At 35.9% G+C, this 19407-nt stretch overlaps 1 protein-coding gene across 1 annotated transcript; it reads left to right on the top strand.

Annotated features, from left to right (window-relative positions):
- Positions 1-3412: 3412 nt before the first annotated feature.
- Positions 3413-18930, top strand: LOC135686976 (dual specificity mitogen-activated protein kinase kinase 2). The gene is made up of 10 exons (XM_065203392.2): positions 3413-3731; positions 8979-9213; positions 10327-10473; positions 11703-11780; positions 12398-12449; positions 12948-13072; positions 14144-14395; positions 15243-15304; positions 15784-15829; positions 16967-18930. Exons 1-10 carry the CDS (start codon positions 3643-3645, stop codon positions 17048-17050), a joined length of 1170 nt encoding a protein of 389 aa, XP_065059464.1. The 5' UTR covers positions 3413-3642; the 3' UTR covers positions 17051-18930.
- Positions 18931-19407: the final 477 nt, after the last annotated feature.

Genomic DNA, 19407 nt, shown 5'->3' with positions numbered 1-19407 from the left:
AAAACAAAAGGATTTCCAGGGATTTTCAGATAAAACAATAGTATTTTCACAAAAGGTGTACGAGATTTTTTTGGAGTGATTTGCCCCTCGGTCTACATAATGGTGGACGTTCCAAAAATCTGTTTTTGTTAAATCTTCAAAGCATTCGTACCACTGCGAGGGGCAAATCTGAACTGCGATGGAGAAAATACAGGGCGAAGGACAAAAAATAGCCAAAAATTACAAAAATAGACCTTGGGAAAGTCTAGCATATTGGTGTTGTTCTACAAATTCGGTCTTTCGGGCATTTACATATCCCGTGCTCCCTTGTAGCTAGTTTGCTTATGATGCAACTTATAAGCACAAAATTGCAAATGCATTTGAGTACAGCGCTTAATATTTATCAAGGACTTGTTCACATGACGAAGGAGCTTCCGAGAGCTCTCCTGCATTTAGGTGTCTAAACAGTCTCTCCATATTCATAAAAGTTCTACATTTCTTCTTCATTCCTTTCCCTACTACCAGGGACTTCAGCTTCAAAGTTGAAAGGGCACAAAAAGAAAGTTGTGCATTGTGTCGCAGAAAAGGAGACACTTATGCAAAGAGACGAGCCTCGTCTCCCCCCTTTCCTCTTCTATTGTCCTTCGCAATTCGTTCCCCCGTTCTTCATCCTTTGACTCTCTAAGGCTCTGGCACCCAGGGTAGCAAAGACGTTACTTCTTGAAAAAGAGCAGTTTCCCAGAGTTGGGGGGGGGGGGGGAGGAGACACGTGTTGGGTGCACCCCGGCCTCAAAAAACTCAATGCTTTTCGTTATTTCTCTAGAATCTGAAGATTTTCTTGAACTGTCTGTCTCCTTAATCTTATCACGTCGCATTTTCTGCCTTCTCTGTTTTTACAGTAAAAACTTTGACTCGAGATCTATGATTAAGCTTGTGATCAGATATAACAACAGCTGAAAATAACTTTGTTAACTAGATGAGGGGATTACTTGATAGGTATAATCAGATGGCTTTTCCATTCTGAGGGGAATTTTCATTACAAAAAGCCGTTTCATTGGTTTTATTTTTCATAAAATGTTTTGATTCTCGAAATTATTTGAATATATTTCACTAAATGTGTATGTACCTAGTTTTGTGGGTGATGTTAATATTTTTCAAATGATTCAAATAAATAAGTTGAAATATGCAAAATCTCCAGTAGAGAACAGGGTAAAACGTGCAAATCCTTCTCGGAACAGGGAAAATCTATTCTCTGGAAAGCAAAACTTTGATCACATCCACATCCTAGATTTAACGTTTGAAAAGTGCCGAGATGAAACGAAGAAACCAATTAACAAGCTCGTGATAAGGTAGATTAAATGGAATTCCAGGAGATTAAACTTCAGAGCATTACCTTAGATTTCAAAGTAATCCTCTGAAGTACATGGCTCTTTGCATGCGAAGAAATCCAAGCAGAGGCGTCACTTAAGAGGGGTATGGGAAGTAGGGTCTGTTTTGTTGTTTTTCTTATGGAACTGTAACAAGAAAGTAGGATATGCTTGTAATTTGTCTACTCCAAAAGTAAAATGATACAGACTACCAGTGACACGTAGTGTAAATTGCCAGCGTGATTTTGGGTTGGATGGGAAAGATTTCTAAATTGATCCTGATCTCCTTTCACCTAAGTGTTATACCCATTTCTATGGTTACACCCTTGTTTGATATTTGTGTCTTATTTTAAAACTAAAACTAAAAAGACAAGCACCGCTTGCCAGAAAACTAAGTTATGCATTTTTTGGTCTAAAGTTGCTTTGACTGTAACTTTGACTGCAATCTGAGGCTGAATCGTTTAGTGTTACGGGAACTGAGGGCCAGTTCCTTACATGGCCAACTTTTGCCAGGGCAAGATGTTTTCTGCAGGGCAAATATGCAGCCACCCAATCCAACGAAAAGTATGAAGTGACGCCCTTGAATCCAAGATGGAAGGAGTCCACAAACGCTTCAACAGAAGGCCGGGTCTACCAAGATAGGAAGATCAAATGGCAGATTGGACTTGCTCTCTCTCTACCTGAAAAATAAAGAAAAACAAAAGAAAAAGGAGAGGAAAGTTACAGATTGGCTTTGTACTCTGACGCAGAAATCTCCAAAAAGATTAAGATAAGAATTAAATATACTAAGTTCAATAAAGATCAATGCTAAAGTTTTAAGAAAAATTGACCATATCCCTTTTCAAGGGCCCCCTTTCATGCATTTATAGTTGCTTTGGAATATACCCTATATAACTTGTGGGCAATCTTGGGTCGCATAAAATCTTTCAGAAGGCCTGCTTCCGAGAAGGCTTCATAGAATAAAGTTCAATTCTATTATCTTCCTTGCAGCGGAAAAGGAAGAATCTCTTTAATACTTTCTTCTTCCTTCCTCAGCGGTTGACATTCTAAGCACATGCGCAGTATTGATGGAATTTCCAGCATGAAGGGGAGGGTACATTTACAAGTCATCGCCTTCGGGCAGCATGCAGTAAAAAGACGGCACGACTCCTCGCCAAGCATAAATTCGTCGCCCATTTTGGAGACACCAACGGGGGTATGAATTGGGGGTAGGACTCCCAAACATTAAAATGTGATAACGTGTTGTCGGCAAGATATTCATTTTGAAGAGATTCAGCTTTCACTTCCTCACAGGGGTTCACTACACGTTCATGTGGCTATGTGCACAAAACTTTACCCGTCGACACATTAAGGATTTTTTGCCGGTCAAAAGAAGCAATTTGTGTACTCTTCCTTTAACTATTTTGCAACAACTGTAACGTATCAAAATTTCTGCAGTACCAAAACGAACTTTTCAATGTGTGGCACTAAAGTATGAAATTTGAAACAGAAACGCATAAAAACAGCATATAAGAGTATCTATATTTTGACCACACCCTTAAAGAGTGAGAAACGCCTTAGTTTGTCGGCAAAAATTACTTCTATTTGGCTTCGCTATTGCCGCAAAGAGGACAACTTGTGCTGATATACACTCTTTTTTATAAGAACCAGTAAATTTGAGTTCAGGCTGATTGTTCTTAATTTTTCCGAAAATCTGAGGCTAGATTGTTCTTAATTTGTTCTTAAATTTATAGGGTATAAGCAGTGCGATTTCTAGCTTTTTGTTCTGGGGAGGTGTTCAGGACTCTTTTGCCAACAAAGTGCGTAGAGACAAACTTAATTTGCCGCCATGTTTTAATATTCATCGAAAAAGCACCCACACGTGGCTGAAAATCCTCGTTTTTGAGAAAAAACGTTGTTCAAAATTGCATTTTGCATTGCAAACTGAATTTGTTCTTAAATTTTGACCCATTTGAGGCTCGTGTTTTTATAAAATTGTTCTTATAAAAAAAAGAGTGTAAAAGAATCGGAGAGTAACCATCCCTCAATTTGCAGCATCCTCTGCACAGGAGCGTTTGATTCTCGAAGAGCATGACATTGCCAGTTGTAGTGTAGGGTTTTCGGGTCGCAGATGTGAGCAAGGACGAGAATAAAATGAGTCATATGGATATACTACATAGATGATGGACTTGATTTTTGCAAGTAGCGGATTCCGTGGAAATTTAGCTGAGGAAATTTCACTGTATTGTTAAACTTTTTTGCATAAACGCGCGAGCAAAGCACCTGAAGAACTCGGCCTAACCCGCTAGCAGCAATCATGTCTCAGGGTGCGGGTGCACGAAAAAACAAACTTGGTTTGAAAATTATGCCTCCAGTCGAAGAAAACAGTGTTTCAGAGCCTCCCTAGTAAGTAATGATTGTTGATATTTACATTCAAACTCTGTCAAGCGTACGCGTATTTTTTAATGCGATTTTCAAAAATTGTGTTTAGCATTTTACTTTATTAGATACTGGGTCATTTGGGAGTAATTGAATTACGGAGTGGCTTGTGAAGTGCTGTTCTCAGATATCTCCAAGTGGAAAAAATTGGCTTAAGATAGTAGCTATCGGTCAGGTCGTGAACGTTTTTGCAGTCACACTTTTGCATAGATTTCAGAATCTCATTTTCCTTGAGCAAAAAACTTAGCATTTTTCATTTCATTTCATACAATACAGCTTGCAATTTTCAACCTCAAATTTCGGCCCAAAATCATAAGAACTTCAATATTTGAGTTCATACAAATAAATTCTTTGGTATCAATGAAATTGTTCACTTTCAAAAGCTATATTGAATTTGAAATGGTGCCAATTTTGGGAAAAAGGCAGTTATTTGAGGAGAAATCTTGCTTGCTTCAATTTGTCCTTTTTAATGAACCTGCAACAAAAATCCTAATCCTAAATTCTGTCTTTAACTTTTTGCCAGGTAGAAACCATATGATTATTTTATGTCTGATTGCATTCTTAGGCAATATTTCAAACAGATTTATCAATACTTTTTCTGATTACACTGATTTTTTATTCTGATCTGATTTTTTGTCAAATATCTATGTGCAATGCAAAAGCCATTTCCAACAACAAGGATTATCATTACACAACTAAATCTTATTTCATGGTCATAGTTCACTTGTACTTCTTATTTGTCCCTAAAGCATTGTTCCTGAGTTTTGTAACCAATGATTGATGATAGTCCTGCCTGGCTTCTTCAGGGCCTCCGACGAAGGGAGGCCAGGGGGGACCATGACCCCCTCTCTTGGCACCTCCACTTTCCAACCGGCGTCTGAGCCCATGTTCCCCCATACTTGCCACAGATTAGAATTTACTGTCCTATCAGTAGTCATAAATGGTATCAAAGTGAAGGCAACAAGTTTTGTGGCTCAGGCACTGGGAGCAGAGAGCTTGGGGGGAGGGGCCTTTAGCCCATGCTTTTTGCAAAAACTGCTTTATATTAAGCAATGAACCATTAATAAAGCCTCTTTTTATTGTGTTTTAGCCCCCCCCCCCCCCTTTTTTTCTAGATCCCTGCTTTTCTCCTATCTCTTATCACCATTACATAATTACACAAGTCATTAGGTTAGTTTACAAATGATAAATTTAAGTGTCCAGTTATATTACTGTAAGTCCTGCAATAAGCGCCCACCCTCTAATAGGCCCCCCTTCAAATAAGCCACCACCCTAAAGTAATTTTTGTGACAAAAACCCCCCACCCAAGAATAAGCTCCAGTAGGCTGTAGTACTGCCTTGGTAGCAATAGGGACCAATAAATACACTGATGTGCTTCATATAGAGGAAGAGAATTTGTTTTGGTTTATATTTGGCTGCTCCTATATCAGCCCCCATCTCCAAATAAGGCCCCCTTGAATAAGCCCCCACCCCATGAATAAGCCCCACCCCAATTTTTTTTGGAAATAAGCCCCTTGGTGTTTATCTGAAACATTTGGTACTTACCTCAGGCTATTGCAAACATTTATGCTATATATATATGTTCAAATGCTTCAACTTTGACTGGAAGGGAGGGTACTTATCTTTCTGCCTCTAAGCTTCTTTGTGGGTGGGTCGGGGGGGGGGGAGGTTGTTAGGTACACTTCTTTGCTCTGCAATATTGCAATATAGAGGTGAAATAAAGTCTGTTACCCTGCTGTCTGTTTGCTTGATTCAACAATCTCTCTACACTGCATAGCATTATGTATTCTGAGTGCTTGATTTTTACTGTAAATTTAATTCCCCCAAATTTAATCCCCCCAAATATAACCCCACTTAATATATACCCTCAATTTCTATGAGGTAATCTTGCTTCTGAATATAGGCCCTCTGAATTTAAGCTTGGGACTTTTATTTAGGATAAACATAACAGCTCTATTTTCTCCCTTTAATGCACATACATGCCATTATTGTGACAAAGTACAAGAAAAATAAGTTCTGTTCTTCAGTTTTTCTTTAGTGCATTTTCACTTTAAAGGCATTTATAAGTACAGTGAATCCAAAAATGACTTAGGCCAAATTGATCAGAGCAAGCACACAAGAAAGGAATTGGAAACTGTTCACATGAAACCACTGCGCGATGCTCTAGGATTTCACCAATTTGCAAAAAGGCAGAAACTGTTCATGCGTTTTTCTCTGTGCGCAATTTCATTAGTCAACTGCTTGTAGTCGAGTGGCTGTAAGCCACTTTTACCTGTGTCAGGCACCTTTAAGTTTCTGATGCTTATTACTTGCAACATTATATGTCACTTCCCAATATAAGCCCCCTGAAAGCAGCTTTTGAGCTGTTATAAGTCCAGGGCTTATATTCAGAATTTTATGTTATGTGAAACTTTGTCAAACATGCATACTAAGTTTGCACAGGCAGTGTTCAAATTCGTTCTTTTTTTTGATATCCACACCAAGTAAACTTGTAATGATTTAAAAAAATATATTTCAGGCATATATTTAACTATTTTGATGCAGTCTGACAGTTCAGGTCAAAATTTGTTTACAGTACAGTGAGCAACCTGTTGTGATCCAATATTTTGTTTTTTTGCCAAAGCATCTTTCTTTGACTGCAATGCAATGATGATTTTCACAATAACATTAGGTGAAGTTTTTAACTAAGCAAGTAGTATCAGGTTTTTTCCTACGGGCCTGTTTTGTTTTGCTGTTTTTGGCATTGCATCTGGATTTTTCATTAACTCATGAAAGCAATTTTCTTCTTTGAATATCTTTCTATTGGCAGAATTTCCTACAAGCTTTACTTATGTTTGCACTATAGATTGTCTTAGAATACATAAAGATTAGAAGTAAAAATGACCAACCAGTGTCAATTGTTCTCTTCAAACAGATTCATGCATTTCTAGAATGGATTAATGGAATTTTTGCAAATCCTTCACACAAAGATAGAACCTTTAGTGATTTATAACATGAATGGAAGGTCTCTCAGTTGTAAATAGCAGAGTTGTTATATTTGGGATGTTTGCTCAAGTATAAAATAGTTCGAAGTCTTATATTGTCAATTGCTTCTGCTCTCTCAAAGCTGCATGAGTTGTTGTTCCAAGTACTTGCTCAGATTTGGTTTACTGCAACGCTCTACCATGTAGGAATGCTCTGCCATGGCCAGTCACTCAAAAATTTCCAATTATCTTCATCTTTTCATTGTTTAGCCTTCCTTTGCTTTCAAATGTTATTAAGGATGTGAATATTTTGAAGATTTCAGTTTTTGTCTTAAAAAATCTTAATGCCCAAATTTGTTATTTTTTCAATAACTTTAAATAGCTTTGTGGTATACATGCAAATTTTAATCCATATTCAATTGATACGGCTTTTTAATCTTGTGGCACACAGGCTTTATTTTTTCATACTTTTATGTCACCCTGTTTTCTAGTGGTTTTTTTCGGAAGTTGTAATTGATTTTCTCTGTTTATAATTGTTGAGGTATTATCTGGTGCAACTTTGGGGGCTGTTTCTCCATTACTTCTAAAGGATGGGTCAGGTCTGGCCATTTAGGGAAATCTGCTCTCCTCAAAATGCTTAACGGAAGCTACTGATTGCTCTCCTAAGTTGATCTGCTTTAAATCAATTTGCCTTTGTTTCTATTCGTATTTATCTACAAATAGCTCACCTAAATATTACTAGGGAGAGCTGTGTACTGCTCCCCTACTGAAAGTCCCATGGCCGGGACTGATGGGTCATTAAGGCTTCAGATGTTGTCCAATTTCTTGATATTTTAATCCTGTATGGCATTTTTTCTTTGTTCTTTGTTTTGATACATTGTATATGATTCTTGTACCATCTCTTTCCAGTTTAAGTTTCTTCAACAAATCTTACTTCTTTATGAAAATATCTTTAGTTTTTTCTTCCATTGTCATTTTTCATTTAGAGTTTAGTCTTCAAGCTGTTTCTGTATCTAGTGACAAGCATTTAAATAACTGAGCTATCAAGAATATCAGGATCTTATTTTGGTTCATTTGATTCTACCATCAATGCAACTGTCTTGTTTTTTTCTCTGCTTGAAATCTGTAATAAACTGTTTCACCGAATTTCTTGTTTTTGTACTTACTTTTGACATTTAAACATGGTCTTGCTGTTTTCTGTGTTCTCTACACTTTTTACACAAAAAATTAAATGTTAAAATGCTCCTGAAAGAAAGCATTTCAGCTTTATATGTCAAGATAAGATTTTTCCTGAATATTGTCTGCTTTTTCATCATTTCATTATAGCTCTTAATTTTAAATATTTACATATAAACATGTTTTTCCTATGTAGTATTTTATATAGCAATATTTTTGGACAAATTTTTAAGATTCAATTAATTTGCTTTTTGGATAGTATAGTTGGAGCAGTTATAAAATTTCAACTTTAACTCTAGAAATTTAATTGTAATCTTGAAAGTTTGTACTGTGGAAAAATCTAACAAAGTAAGCAATAAAGCATGTCAAAGGGTTCGGATGCTTTTCCAATCCTGCTCTTATGGTTTCAAATAAGAATTTTCAGTGCCTTAAAGAAAGAAAATAAACTACCCATGATTGTCATGTAAAGGTATTTTTGAGGCCAAAATGTGAGCTCTCATTGTGTAAGGTAATTTCAGAAACATATTCTGACATAACTGATGGTTGAAGTAAGTTAATATAGCTTATGAAAACAATTTATTTGAATTTTTATGTATTTTATGTTTATTTGAACGTTTTTAGAAATAGTTACTTTGCATATTTTGTTTGTAAAAAGGTTGAAATTGGAAATAGAAACGTATATGGAATTTTACCACATTTCTAGATGATGTTTTTATTTCAAAAAGGGAATTTATATGTTTATGCTGGTTTCAAAGTAAAAAAACCACAGAATTTGCTTTTTTGAAACCAGCATTTAAACTGCAATGTAAACCATTGTGTATCTCTAACAATTTTTTTGTCTGTGTTGCAGTTTTTAAGTTATACTTTGTAATTATCAACCTAGCAGGGTATTAGCCATATTTGATATAGAAACCAGTTTGACTTTTTTTCAAACTTCAATGTTTGAGCCAGTTGAGTTTTAAAATTTGTTTTCTTGCCTAATTTTTTCTCTGTCTGTTTTCTTATATTTGATAGAACATCTGCAACACCTGTGTCTTGTAGTTTTTTAAAATGCTTTCTTTATATCTCATTTCAGTGCAAAGCCTATCACAACACTAGAAGATAAATTAGCCCAGCAATTAAGTGAGCTCGATCTTGGTGACATTAGTGAAGAGCAGACCAAGAGGCTTGAAGAGTTTTTCAGCCAGAAAGCAAAGATTGGTGAGATGAAAGATGAGGATTTTGAGACAATTGAAGATTTAGGAGCTGGCAATGGAGGGGTGGTGGCAAAAGTCAGGCATAAGCCTTCAAAAATTATAATGGCCAGAAAAGTGAGTGAAATATATATATTTATTGTTTTCTTACAATTAGTCTACTAATAAACTACATGTTTTATAGATAAATTAAGTTTGTTATGTTTTGAAAAGCATTATTGTAAAACCTGTAGTATTCAGTTCTATGTTTTTATGTCTGATGCATGTTTGGTTGTTGACATTTCTGCTCTTTTCATTCCATATTTGCACATTTAGTTTTCATTTTGTGTTTGCTTGTGACATAACAAGATGTCAGTTCTGTGAGTTGGTATTTACTCACAGAAAAGTCAATGTCACTTGGTATTATTTTCATAAAGCGCGAATCGAAATGTAAATTTTATCCAAGCTGGAAAAATACTAGGGTTAAGTTTCTTTTCTGATCAGAGGAACATTGGAAGATTAAAGAAAAGGAATATCTCTGACAAGTTTTCTTGTGTTCAAGTGTCTTGAGCGTTAGGTCTATTTGCCAGGAGTTAAGTTATTGCATTTAGAAGTTTGATCTTAGGCCCTGATACAAGGGGGGAGGGGTGCATTAAGTTTCTGAAAAAAATTTCAACATTTTTCATAACATTTTTTCTGATATGACACAAGAAAGTAGCATATATTCTGCATCATTCTTATTCATGTTTTGTATCACAATTGCCCCAGGATATTTTTATTTAGCTGTCAATCAAATGTAAATTCACTAGTTCCTTGTTGAACTGTTAACAACTGCCAACCTCTAATGTAGATAGGCATTTAAGTTAGAAAATGAACTCTGTTGTTTACACAATCTCATTTGTGATCACTTGATACCCACCAAATGCACAGTATTCCCACCGATTAAGTGTCAACAAACAGTATAAATCTCCACCATACTTCCATGCCTTTACACTAGTCTAGTACTTGGCCACTGTTTGTCCACAAGTCAGCAAGTGGCGAGCAGGTAGCCACACCAGTGAGGCTGGAAAGCAATAAAGAGAAGTACTTGCTATCCTAGACCCTACTTCATCATGCTTCTGGTGCAGTAATTCCAACAGACAATTTCCAAATTAAATTAACACATACATTCTTCATCTCCACTTTACCAAGCCCCAATTTATTAACTCCTAATTTAGAACTCCTAAATCATTTTAAACATTTTGTTTTCAGAGAATACATTTGGAAATAAAGCCAGCCATTCGCAATCAGATTATGCGCGAACTAAAGGTACTTCATGAGTGCATATCACCATACATTGTTGGGTTTTATGGATATTTCTACAGTGATGGGGAAATATCATTATGCATGGAGTACATGGTGAGTTGATAGTTTCAATTTATGCACTTACATGTGAGCGTCAGATTTCATTTAAGTTGACTTGATGGTTTAAAACCAGTTTTTCCCAAATATTCTATAATTTTTTTAAACAATCTTTTGGTGGTACAAAACTTGTAAATGGCTTTGAAAAAAGCAAACATTTAGTAAACTAAAGCTTTTCGTCTGACACTCTTCAGAGTTTCAGAACATAGATCGAAAACTCTACGCTAAGAAATATATATACCCAGTTGTGGATCGAGATAGGCCAATCAAAAACACGAGCACATGACTGTAAAGGTTGACCAATCAGTGCCGCTTGCCTATTAGAATGTTACCAGTGGAGTCCTAAGGTGAAAACGAACTCCTTTTGTCTACACAGTAGCGGTTTTGTCGTGCTTATGTAGATAGATTCTAAAACTGCTAGGTGGAACGACGATCACGATTGACGATTTTTTTCAAATTATCAATTTACTGGCTTATCAGGAAATGGAATTTCTATTTACTGATTTATTATAAAGTGATTGAACACTGCACTGTATAGGCAGAGCTGTACACGCTATTTGGTGTATAGAACAGTATGGTTCTGAATTGCTACTCCGAATTTCATGCTTATTACAGTCATCAGACAACTATTGCCTCGTCACATTTTATTTGTAAATACTTCTTCAGGAAATCTTACATCGTTGTATTACATAAAAATTCTATTTGAGCAAAACTAGGTAAAAAAATGAGTTTTGTTGACTACTCAAATGTGTGTAGGGGGTGTAGACGTTTGCCTAAAGGAAATAATGGTTTGCTTTTTCTGCAAGGTTCCCAAGTTAGCCTCTGCAGAATATATGTGGATTTCAAGAATTATTTCATAAGCATTTACTTAAGCTGTTGAAATGATGGAGTGATTCTAAGTTACTGCTATGAGTTTTAACCTTCGTGTGCTTGTTGACAATTTTTGCCTTGTCAGAATGGTACTTTTTCAAGAAATCATATATCTCAGTTTTTACTTGAAGATTTCTGGTTATCTTAGCAATACCTGATAAGGAAAATGAGTTGCGTAAATTAGATTTGACTTTTCTAAAATATTTGTAGGGGCTGTAAACATTTCCCAAAAGGAAATGAGGTTTTGTTTTTTTTGTCAAGGTTTCTCAAGTTAACCACTGCAAAATATGTGTGGATTTCAAAACTTTTCCTGTAAGTATTTCCCCAAGCTGTTAAAATGATGCTTTTTATTTTAGGATGGGGGATCTCTGGATCTTATGCTGAAGAGAACAAACAGGCTGTCAGAAGAGATTCTTGGGAAAATAGGTGTAGCTGTGAGTTATTTTCCAAATAAATTTCTTTCTTTCTGCTGGTTGTAAACTATAGTAAATGATCTGGTTTACCCTGGTAAACAATGATAAACAATAGAGTTTACCCGCATTAACAACGGTAAACCATGGGCTATGTAAAACAACTCTACATTGGACGTGGATTATAGGCCACACAACGATACTTAGTTATCTAAATAACATTTAAAACTAACAAAGGAATAATTTTTGCTATGACCTCTATTTCTCAGTTCTTTCAGTTCAGTTCAAGTTTTTTCAGTTCAATGGTTTGAAGACAAAAAATGTGAATAGGAAGAAGCAATCGTTAAATATACCCGTTGCTTCTAAATTAGAGAGGGGCCATCAAAGATTCCAGGGTTAATTTTGCAATTGCCGTTAGGCAGTGTTAGAATTTATTAGACAAAATTATGGGAAAAGGTTCTATTAGGAGAGTTTCTTCAAAGGAATCTTTGATGGAAAATTTGTTTTGAAATATTTGGGCTTAAAACTCAAAGTATTGACGATTGAATGGCTAGAAAATTATGTACTGATGAAACTTTATTAACAGTTTATAATGAAACATTTAAAGACGAGCCAAAATCGATTTTATCTGTTATTTTCAGGTAATTAAAGGTTTGAGTTATCTACGGGACAAACATGACATTATTCATCGAGGTAAGGGGATTTTGTTTTGTACGTCATAGCTCTATGTTACAGATTTCTATTCGCAGGGCTTTCAGAGGGATTCGCGGTTTACTCTGCATGTGTACAATTCATTTTTATCGAGTTTAGTCTTCAAACATATGGTCCAAGATATCTAAGTGTATCCTTTATACCCCCTCTTCAGTAAGCCCCCTTTCATCTCAGCCTCCTTTCATTTAAGCCCCCTTTTATTTAAGCCCCCTTTCATTTAAGCCCCCTTTCATTTAAGCCCCCTTTCATTTAAGCCCCCTTTATTTAGCTCCCTCTCTATAAAGCCCCCTCTCTATTAGGTTCCTTTTCCTTTAAGTCCCTTTCTCCATCAAGCCCCTCCTCAATGACCCCGACTTTCGACCCCCCAGGAAAAAATTCAAATATAAATCTTTAACAGTATACTTTGGGCAACCCACAACGTTATGGCAAATGATAAATCTCATCACTTTACACCTTATGACGTCATCTTCTTTCTTGTAGATGTTAAATCATCCAACATTCTTGTGAATACCAAGGGTGATATAAAGCTTTGTGATTTTGGCGTCAGTGGCCAGCTAATCGATTCTGTTGCCATCTCGTTTGTTGGCACCCGCTCTTATATGTCGGTATGTTGTCTTTAACATTCGAGTTTCAAATTGATTACTAGCAATTTCTTGACCGTGTAAGCTCCCGTCCACTTAGACTTAACCCCGGATTCAGCCTTGTATCGGAATGCTTGTTTATTGTTTGAACCGGTCTGTTATGAAAGGAACCCGGCATAACATGAGTCCGGTTTATTGTGAATCAATTTGATGTCCATTATATGGTAAATTTGAAGTCCATTATATGGTAAATTTGAAGTCCATTATATGGTAAATTTGAAGTCCATTATATGGTAAATTTGAAGTCCATTATATGGTAAATTTGAAGTCCATTATATGGTAAATTTGAAGTCCATTATATGGTAAATTTGAAGTCCATTATATGGTAAATTTGAAGTCCATTATATGGTAAATTTGAAGTCCATTATATGGTAAATTTGAAGTCCATTATATGGTAAATTTGAAGTCCATTATATGGTAAATTTGAAGTCCATTATATGGTAAATTTGAAGGCGTCTCTGGCGTGGTACCAAAGAAAAACCTAGCTGTTGGGCAAAGGAACCCGGGGCTACACCCTGAAAATGATATTTTACAGACTATTTGGAATTTTACCATAACGCCCAAAAGATATTTTATTCACCTATCTATTTTATTTTCAATGTTTAGACAACTAGACAATGTTTGGATTTTAGATATCAGGTTTCAGCGAACTTTAAAACTATTTAGAAAAAAGAGGGGAAACATTTTGGTGGAGAAGTGACCTTTAAAGTTATTTTAAAAATTTCCCTCAACAAACTACTGTTGTCAATATTGTAAAAACTTCTGGGGGTAGATCTTTTGAAGTGAAAGTGAAAATGAAAAGTTACTTATATTGATGTTCCATTTTCAGCAGAAATTTTGTTTAATTTTTTTACCCAATCATTTTCATTTTAGTTTTTGTGATGTATGATTTTAACGAGATTCATGCATTTTTTAAAAAAAATTGCGGGTTGTAAGTTTTTGATAAATTTTGCACCAAAAGAGTTCTCCCATTATGTTTTGTTAAAACCTTGGTACCTTAAGAGAAGTTACTCGACACTTTCTTCCGACTTTTAGCCCGAGCGACTACAGGGCAGCCGGTACACAGTCCGGTCGGACGTATGGAGCATGGGCCTCTCATTGGTTGAATTAGCCATAGGTAGATATCCAATCCCCAGTTCGAGGCCTGAAGACCTGGAGGATATTTTCAAATTGCCGCCGAACGGTCCTGCAATAGATGATAAAACACCGCCACCTGGTGCTGGCGGCGGCGGCGGGGAAACAAAGTCATTGGCGATATTTGAGCTGCTGGATTACATAGTAAATGAGGTATTTGCAATTATTATATCATATTCGTTTTGGGGTTTTTGATATCCCTGAATGTAGGGCTACCTTTAAGCCAACTGTGGGGACCTTCCCAGTTGAGTATATTGTGAAAATTGCACTATAGGATAAACTGTGCCCCAGCTTATATACAATAAATCAGAAATTACGTAAACGAATTCACTAGTTCTCACATAATTTGAAGAATATTGGCTACCGATTGGCTTCTAGAGTGCTTCGTTCCTTTGTATATCTTTCCTTTCAATCGTTGTCTATATAAGATAACAATTTGAAGCTATACTTGCAATATCCTTCTTACATTAAAAAGCAGTGCATTTTAAGCCCAGAACAATATCCTGAATTTCCTATCCCTTAGAACAAGTCCCAGCTATACCACAGATATATATTTTACCTTAATGGATCCAAATTTGTAAACTGAAGAAAATTTATTTTTTGACATCTTATTTCTAATCTTATGTTGAATCGTTAATGCTTTTCAGATTTGATTTGTTCCCCTCATAAGTCTGAATAAAGCGCCCTGGTTTTTATTCTGCAGGATCTCCCACCTCAACATTTTGTAGTTGTTTATGCTACATTGTCATATCACCAATGCTAAATATTTCGAGAAAAATGTTTTATGCTCCATCATCCACTGAGTTTTTTGGTTTGTCTCCGTGGTCTTCTGTCCCATTAAAAACAACAATATTTTCACAATTATTTTTATTGTACAAATACTATATATTATATATGACAAGACTTACCATAAATTACTCAAGAATAGTTCGTAGCTTAGTTGATCTCCCAAAGCGATTCGTAAAAAGATTTTAGATATCTTATCCATTTTCAACTGCAGCCTCCTCCAAAGTTACCACCTGCACACTTTTCAGAGGACTTTTGCGATTTCACCAATAAATGGTAAGAAATCAAGTTGATTGCTTTTATTTATTAGCTCAATGTGACATAACGAAATTGAACGAAGTTATGGTAACACATACTTGTAACAATATGTTTAGAAACTTCAAAACTTTCACAATTATTTGTGCTACTCTGAATTAAGTACCTTTGTCAAATTCATTTGTTTAACTCGTTAATTTTATCAATGATATCTTAAAGAGCATGTCAAGAATATGATCAATCTCATGTCTTTGTTATGTCTAGATGCAAGTCTTTCTAGATTTTATCCGTTATTATTCGTTAAGTTGTCCGTCTTGATAACGAGTACATGCTCGAAACGTCGTGTTTTTAACAATCAAACTATTTTATTTCATTCTGGTACTCAATTTATTCGCTTACTATATTATCGTTAAATTTCCAGACTATTATCGTTAAATTATCGCTAAATTTTGATATAATAAAACCAAGAATTTGATTTTTAATAAATCTTTAATTTTTAGCTTATACAAGAATCCAAACGAAAGACCTGATCTCAAGACACTGAAGGTATGTTTCACTTTTTCCTCATTTCTGCTATCCATGCCATGTATGTCTGTCTCTTATATTTGCTCATAATTAATCTTTTGTTTATCTGCTAGTTTAAAAATCTCCTACTTCTTCGCAAAGTTCCTTTCAAAATAAAAATCTTTAAATAATCTTCCAGCTGCTATTATTTCAGGTTTTAGCAGATTATTTCAATGAATGAATTTTTATTTTTTGTAAAAACTTTTTGTAAATTTTTTTACAAAATGTTTTGTAAAATTGTTGCACAATCTGCGATTGCAACTGTTAACGTGCTAGAATTTTATTTTTCTCTTAAACTCAAATAGTGAGTTGGATTTTTTAGTTTCTTTCGGTGAAGCATCCCCAAGATTTAGTATTTCCTGTTTCATATACTATGGTCTTGACTTTTTGCAGTTGTAAAGAATTCATATTATATTTACTATCGTTTGCAATGAAAATCGCTTCCACATGACCTGAATTTAAATTCTTCTTTTTTTCGAATACTTAAATCATCGAAGTTGCAGATTGCTCTCATGAACAGATAGATTACTTTACGTTAATTATGGGAGTTTAGCCAAAGACGCGGGAGTTCACCAGAGCCGCGTCAGTAATGTCAGCGAGGCGAAAGTAACACCAAAGACGCGAGAGCCTTATCAGAGCCGCGCGAGTCCCACCAGAGAAGCGCAAATCTCATCGCCGCGAGAACGTTCTTCTTTGTTTCGAATACTTAAATAATTATAAGCTGCAGATTGCTCTCGTGAACAGATAGATTACTTTACTTTGATTGTGGGAGTCTAGTCAAAGCCGCGAGAGTAATGTCAGCGAGGCGAAAGTAACGTCAAAGACGCGAGAGCCTTATCACAGACGCGAGAGTCTCAACACGCGAGAGTCTCAACACGCGAGAGCCCTATCAGAGACGCGAGAGTCTCAACACGCGAGAGCCTTATCAGAGACGCGAGAGTCTCAACACAGAAGCGCGAGTGCCGCGAGAACCATGTATCTCAGTTAATCTTATATCAGCCAAGAAAAATCTCAATGTGCTTTTGATCAACCTGCTTGGTTTTTTCAAAAGTTTTCAAATCAAGAAAAATTTGCTGCCTCTAAGTCGTTGCTAAATTTGGTAATACTTATCTTTTTCAGACCCATCCGTTTATCGTGCATTGGGAAAACGAGCCCGTAAACATTGCAGGATGGGTAAAAAAGTTACTGAAAATTGAAGGCTAAGTAGATTCTTATTTTAGACGTTAAAATTTCCAATTAGGTAATTTTTATGCTATGTCGAGGCCTGTTAAAACGAATTTATTGGGTAGGGCGCACTTAATGTAGAGTGCTTGTTGTCTTCCCTCGGAAACGCTACTGTGGCAAAATAAGGCAGTGAATTTCACATATACTTGGCCTAGTCATGGCCTGGTCACAGAATAGGAAACAGGCAGAAGGGTAACCCTCGTCGGTTCCTTTGTTGTTTTTTAAGCCTGAGTCAACAATAGAATTCCTTAAGTCCCCTTTAACCTCGATTTCATTAGAAGAACTTAGCCATGACAAATAATCATTAATTAATCAGATATAAACGAATTATGATACATAATTGAATTTGTTCACTATCATGGGGCATTTCGTCTCAAATAAAGTTGTTTACTATCATTCTTTTTTAAAATTTCCCGGACAGATACATGCTAAGCCTCGTAGAAGTTAACGCATGCGCTAGTTTTTCCAGGCTTCACCCGTTGGCAGGAGTTCCCCTTCTGCCTAATTCCTATTCTGTGGCCTGGTACTAACAAATTAATGATTGAAAGTTTTCGCTTGATGGTGAAAAGTTTTCACTGTGACGTAATCGTCTAGTTATGGTTGGAGCGAAGCCCGTGATGATGTCATAATCATCGTTATGGCTGGAAATGAGCAAACAGAGGCTTTTGTCGATTTGTTGTTTTCGTGTGCCTTTACAGTATTATTTTATGATATTAGTTCCGTATAATTCCTCAACCCATTAAAAATATGTGAGAAAAGTAAATCCCTTTTGAAGAATTGGATCTAAAGCCGAAATAACTCACGCGTTCTTCAATTTTTCTCCCAAAGTCGTGGATTAAAGCTCAATATTTTATCTTGTTTATCGAAAATCGTCTTAAATAGCGATTGCGTTATTGTTCGTAAAAGATTTCAAGCGTGCGAGATTCTCCAAAAGCTGTTTGAAGGGTTATTTAGTAATAGGAAAATGGTTTATCGCAGAATTGAAAAAACATTCAGCTTTCCCTACATAATGACGAGTTCCAAAAGCTTTGTAACGTCATTTTTAGAATAGGGAGAAGTTGCTTAAATCTGTACTTGGAGAGGTAGAATTAATGTCATATTGCTACAGCAAGGTTCTTGAAGCGACTGAAATGATTTTGAACTGCTCGTATAGATCCAAGAGGAAGATGACTTATTTCGCCAATGAAATCTTGGCACTTTTCTTTTCGTCAAAGTCAGCAGTAAGCCAAGCTGTGTTGTGGAAGTTGAGAATAATTAGCAATTTCTTGGTCGATGCGAGATTCAGTTTACGATAGGCTTTTTCTGCTAACTGTTACATCATAACCCGTGTACAAGATCTGTAGACCTTTGTGCATGATCAAGTTACTCCTCATTTCGAAAAACTCAAGTAAATTTTGCTGTTTTATATATCCTTATAATCTTGCAGTATTATTCAATTGGAAACAAATTTTGTGCAATGCGCGAAGTCATGTGCAGATCTATGTTTCTTTCAATTTGTTTAGAAGTCAAGTGTTTAGGCGTTCAGTCGTATATTACATAGCTCAAAATGCTCGTCGCAAAACGTCGAACGTTGCCCCACATAATGCCATAGCCCACAATTATTATTATGACAATTATTATGCCCAACAAAGTTCATGAAGTTTTACATTGTAGTAACTCGGGTAACTCTGCCGTAAACTTTGCTTTATTGTATCTTAATGTCGTGTATTTTTGCTTCGTCGAAATAAAGGGGACTCTCGTTGTATAACTTGTACTTATCGTGTTGTTTTTGTGAATATAAACATGTCTTAGGAAACAGACGCCTTGTCTGTTATTAATCTCATCGAATGCCGATCATAACAAGAAAAACACGGTACAAAGTTGTTCCTCCGCATGTTTCACTCCTGAATTTTCATTTATTCCATGCTAGATATTTAATTTCAGACAGTAAAATTGCAGCTAAAGATTAATTCACTGCACGCCTGATGATTTGAATTTTCATAGGAAAACAAATTGTCGAAAGTTTCCAATTATTAAAAGTTCTAATTATGAAAATTAAGACACCAAGGAAAATCATGACGGGAAAGAATTTTTGATTAAAAGAATGACAAATTATCAGAAACTGTTAATATTTGTAGAAGTAAAGGTGTTGGAACCTATCGGTCGGGGAAGCCCCTCGTTGCCCCCAAGAAATTGCTTACGGAACAGAAAACTACAGCTTAACTGTCGACAATTTTCAATGGAGTAATAAAGGGTGTGATGGAAAGCAGCTTCTTGCAGCGACTGTGCTTTCGAGTTGCTTTGAAAACTGTGTACCGTAATGGAACAGTGGACCTCGATTCCAATGTTCTGTTCGA

This window comes from Rhopilema esculentum, chromosome 20, assembly GCF_057945365.1.
Source record: "Rhopilema esculentum isolate cy_ngs chromosome 20, ASM5794536v1, whole genome shotgun sequence".
In the NCBI taxonomy this organism is placed as follows: domain Eukaryota; kingdom Metazoa; phylum Cnidaria; class Scyphozoa; order Rhizostomeae; family Rhizostomatidae; genus Rhopilema; species Rhopilema esculentum.
The sequence above is the reverse complement of the archived record's forward strand: the minus strand, read 5'-3'. Positions and strand labels throughout refer to the sequence as shown.

What these genes read in the sequence shown, in the direction of transcription:
- LOC135686976 (XM_065203392.2), top strand. Translation starts at nt 3,643, where the DNA reads ATGTCTCAGGGTGCGGGTGCACGAAAAAACAAACTTGGTTTGAAAATT. An exon ending in GCACCCGCTCTTATATGTCG is followed by an intron (nt 13,073 to 14,143) that starts GTATGTTGTCTT and finishes TCCGACTTTTAG; the next exon opens with CCCGAGCGACTACAGGGCAG. An exon ending in TGCGATTTCACCAATAAATG is followed by an intron (nt 15,305 to 15,783) that starts GTAAGAAATCAA and finishes TTTAATTTTTAG; the next exon opens with CTTATACAAGAATCCAAACG.